Source organism: Vigna radiata, unplaced genomic scaffold (assembly GCF_000741045.1).
Source record: "Vigna radiata var. radiata cultivar VC1973A unplaced genomic scaffold, Vradiata_ver6 scaffold_153, whole genome shotgun sequence".
In the NCBI taxonomy this organism is placed as follows: domain Eukaryota; kingdom Viridiplantae; phylum Streptophyta; class Magnoliopsida; order Fabales; family Fabaceae; genus Vigna; species Vigna radiata.
This window is the reverse complement of record NW_014542917.1, coordinates 743,561-746,936: the sequence shown is the minus strand read 5'-3', so window position 1 is coordinate 746,936 and position 3,376 is coordinate 743,561. Positions and strand designations below refer to the sequence as shown.

The window sequence follows — 3,376 nt, the reverse complement described above, 5'->3', positions numbered from 1 at the left end:
TTCACAGGGCCGGGTGAGTGCATAACTTAAATTTTAATTTTAATTTTTTTTCAAATACAATTGATGTTAAATATTGTTGTGTAGGATCGAGGAGAGATGTTGAAATTGATCTCCCATGGTATAAAAGTTAATAAGTTAGGACCGTGCGCCGAGGGAATTCAACACATTGTGTTGAATTCCTCTTTGATGCCTCTCACACAGATCTACTACGATTACGTCGATAAGGGCTTATTGCTCGGATTCATAGAGAGATGGCACTTTGAGACGAGTAGTTTCCATCTCCCAGTGGGGGAGATGACGATCACTCTTGATGATGTTTCCACTTTACTTCATCTCCCGGTGATGGGACAGTTATGCGATTTGGAGGAGTTGGAGTTTGAGGAGGCTCGTACAGCCCTCGTAGACCTGCTTGGCGTTGACGGTGGCACAGCTGGTGCTGAGATGGAGGATGCACGTGGTACGAAAGTCAGACTCAGCTGACTGAGAGACATATATGTTCAGAGGTGTCAGTCGCAGGATTGGGACTATGCTGCCAGAGCATATCTGTTGCATCTAGTAGGATGCACNATTTTTGCAAATAAAAGTGCTAGTTCTATACGCGTGTCTTACCTACTATTATTTAGAGACATACACGCGTGTGGCAGATATGCTTGGGGCATTGCTGCNCTTGCCCATTTGTACGAGCAGCTTGGGGATGCCAGTCTAGCTTCCACGAAGCAGATGGCTGGATATCTGACTCTTTTCCAGGTACAAACATAAACCTTGCACATTTATTTGATGTACTTATCTCCATGTTCAAAGATAGAAAATATTTAATTGAATAATTGCATTTCTAGAGTTGGATATACGAGCATTTCCCTAGCATGGGAAGGAGGCGGTTGGTGTCTTCTTATGATGACACCACACCACGTGCGACTAGGTGGCAGAGCCTTCGGCAGAGTTCGACTCTTGCAGAAATCCGGTCGCAGTTGGATGGCCTGACATATGGTGGAGTTCTATGGCATCCATACGAGGGACATCGGGGCATTCGTCTATTATTCGGAATTTGTATGTATTCTGGATGGATTCGGATTGGTGACACCCTTTCCCGTCATTTACCTGAGCGTGTGATGAGGCAGTTTGGATTTTACCAGGAGATTCCACGACCACCCACTGTCATTGCAGATGCAGATGTAGTCGCTATTGATTTTGCGTGGTTGCACTTCATAGATCACGTTATTAGGAATGTGAGACAGACATCATACCCTTCTGAATGTGTCGATGGATACATACAGTGGTTTAGGAGGGTTTCACATCCCTATATTATTGCTGCTCCAGCTGACGCGAGACCGGCTCTTGCGCCTACACAACGCCCCGATGTTCCACAGGAGGCACGACGTCATCGTAGATCCTCTCCACCTTCACCATCCGGCGCCTTGGTATGTTATTTATCATTGCTTATGTTATTAAATTTTACTTAACCATGTTTATTTAATTTTTGTATATAAATATAATGCAGGCTAGGTTTAGGCAAATGGCTAAAAAGTTACAGGCGATGATATCGTGTCGTCATGTGACCAAAGGTACAGTTGCACATCAGATGACGGTGGAATTGCTTCAAGAAGCTAATGATGGCATTGACGAATATTCCCCGACTAGGAGAGGACAGAGGCATGTGCGTGGTAGACGTTCGACGTCTAATTGATAGGAATAATCTTCTTCGAATTTATTTATGCTATTAGTCTTGAATAGGAGAGGATACAGGCATATGCCATTTTATTTATGCAAACTTTTTTTTTTTTTTATCTGTTTGATGAGGATGACGGAAGCGAAGGCAATGGTTCGTATTCAATATTTCCAGTTCACGCCCTCCATTTTCTTTTTTTTATTTGTAACAACTCATTCTTCAAAAATTATATCAACGTCCTTTCTATGACACAAATAAGAGAACAAATAAATTTAAAAAATAATAATACGACAACTGATCTCATAAAAAATGTATAAATAAATATAAGAATGTTAATATTTCAACATAACATTCACAAATTACAAATACCAATACTTTTATTTTTCTCTTCCTCATCTGTCAAATCACCTATCATGTACACACTTTTCTCTCATGTTTCAAGATTTATACAACCAAAGGCTGTCCAAAAGCATCATCCACCGCTGCGAATGCAGTGGCAGTGATGAACCAAAAGTGTAGAAAAATATGAAAAAGGAAAATGTTTTATTGTTCCCATAAAAAGTGAAACAGCTTTTATTATTCTGATTCACTTTGAAAATCTTATACATACAACAAATAAAAGATATGGATCCCGTTATTTTGACACCATATATTTGACATTCATTTGACACTGCCACGTGTCAACATGCTATTGGCTATTTTATTTTATTTTATTTTTTTTGAAATTTGGTCTGAAAAATGCAGAGGTTTTCAGATAGAATGTTTTCCTTTTCTACCCCTTGGCATTTTGAGTTTGAATGTGAAGGATTGGTTCTCTCTCAGAATTGGTTTCTCTCTCACATTATCTCCATTAACGCTCATGGACTACTCTTCTCCTCAGTCTCGTCGTCTCCATTGCTCTCCACTGCTCTGAAATGGCAAGTTCCGGATTGGAGCATCGCTGGACGAAGGTAAGTTCCTTTATTGTGGGTTTGGGTATTCGGATTTGTGTTTGGGTATTCGGTTTTAGGTTTGGGTTTAGGGCTTTTTTGTGGTTTCTTGTGGGTTGTGTATGTTGTTTGTTTGTTATTTGATTTGGATTGTTATTTTGTTATGGACAGTTGAGTGTGTGTCATTCATTTTCAACCATGTATATTAGCGCTCTCAACAAACGGTTGACAGAGGACCAAAGGGAAGTCATCTCCAAAGGGAGGTGAATGACTTAGAGCAAGAGTTGGAGAAAGAGAAGGCCAAAAGAAGAAGTAAAAAGTCAACTTCAAATGACGGTTTTCAGAGTGCTGGATGTCCAGAAGCAGCAACTGACGATGCATTCGTTTCACCTGTTTGTTTGTCGGTCGAGGAAGCGGGTGGAATGAGTAATGACGGTTTTCAGAGTGCTGGATGTCCACAAGCAGCAACTGACGATGCATTCGTTTCACCTATTCGTTTGTTGGCCGAGGAAGGGGGTGGAATGAGTAACAATGAAGAAGGTTCATTGTCGCCAGATGCACCAGGTGGAATGGCTGAGAAGCAATCACAACTCATGACTTACGTTAGGATTGGTTCAAGAAGAAGAGTTAAGAGCAAAGCACTTAGGACACCTTACACAGGAAATGTATGCGTTAGAAAGACAAAGGATTAACTATTGTGTTAAGCTGGAACAAAAGTATTTTGTTTTTAAACCTAGTATTTGGTTCAATATGTATAAGATTGATTTATTTTATGTTATTG

The 3,376-nt window shown here is 40.4% G+C and overlaps 1 protein-coding gene across 1 annotated transcript; it reads left to right on the top strand.

Moving 5' to 3' along the window:
- The first annotated feature begins 294 nt into the window (after window positions 1–294).
- Window positions 295–1,864, top strand: LOC111240981 (protein MAINTENANCE OF MERISTEMS-like). The gene is made up of 4 exons (XM_022777179.1): window positions 295–450; window positions 502–747; window positions 837–1,418; window positions 1,499–1,864. Exons 1-4 carry the CDS (start codon window positions 295–297, stop codon window positions 1,682–1,684), a joined length of 1,170 nt encoding a protein of 389 aa, XP_022632900.1. The 3' UTR covers window positions 1,685–1,864.
- Window positions 1,865–3,376: the final 1,512 nt, after the last annotated feature.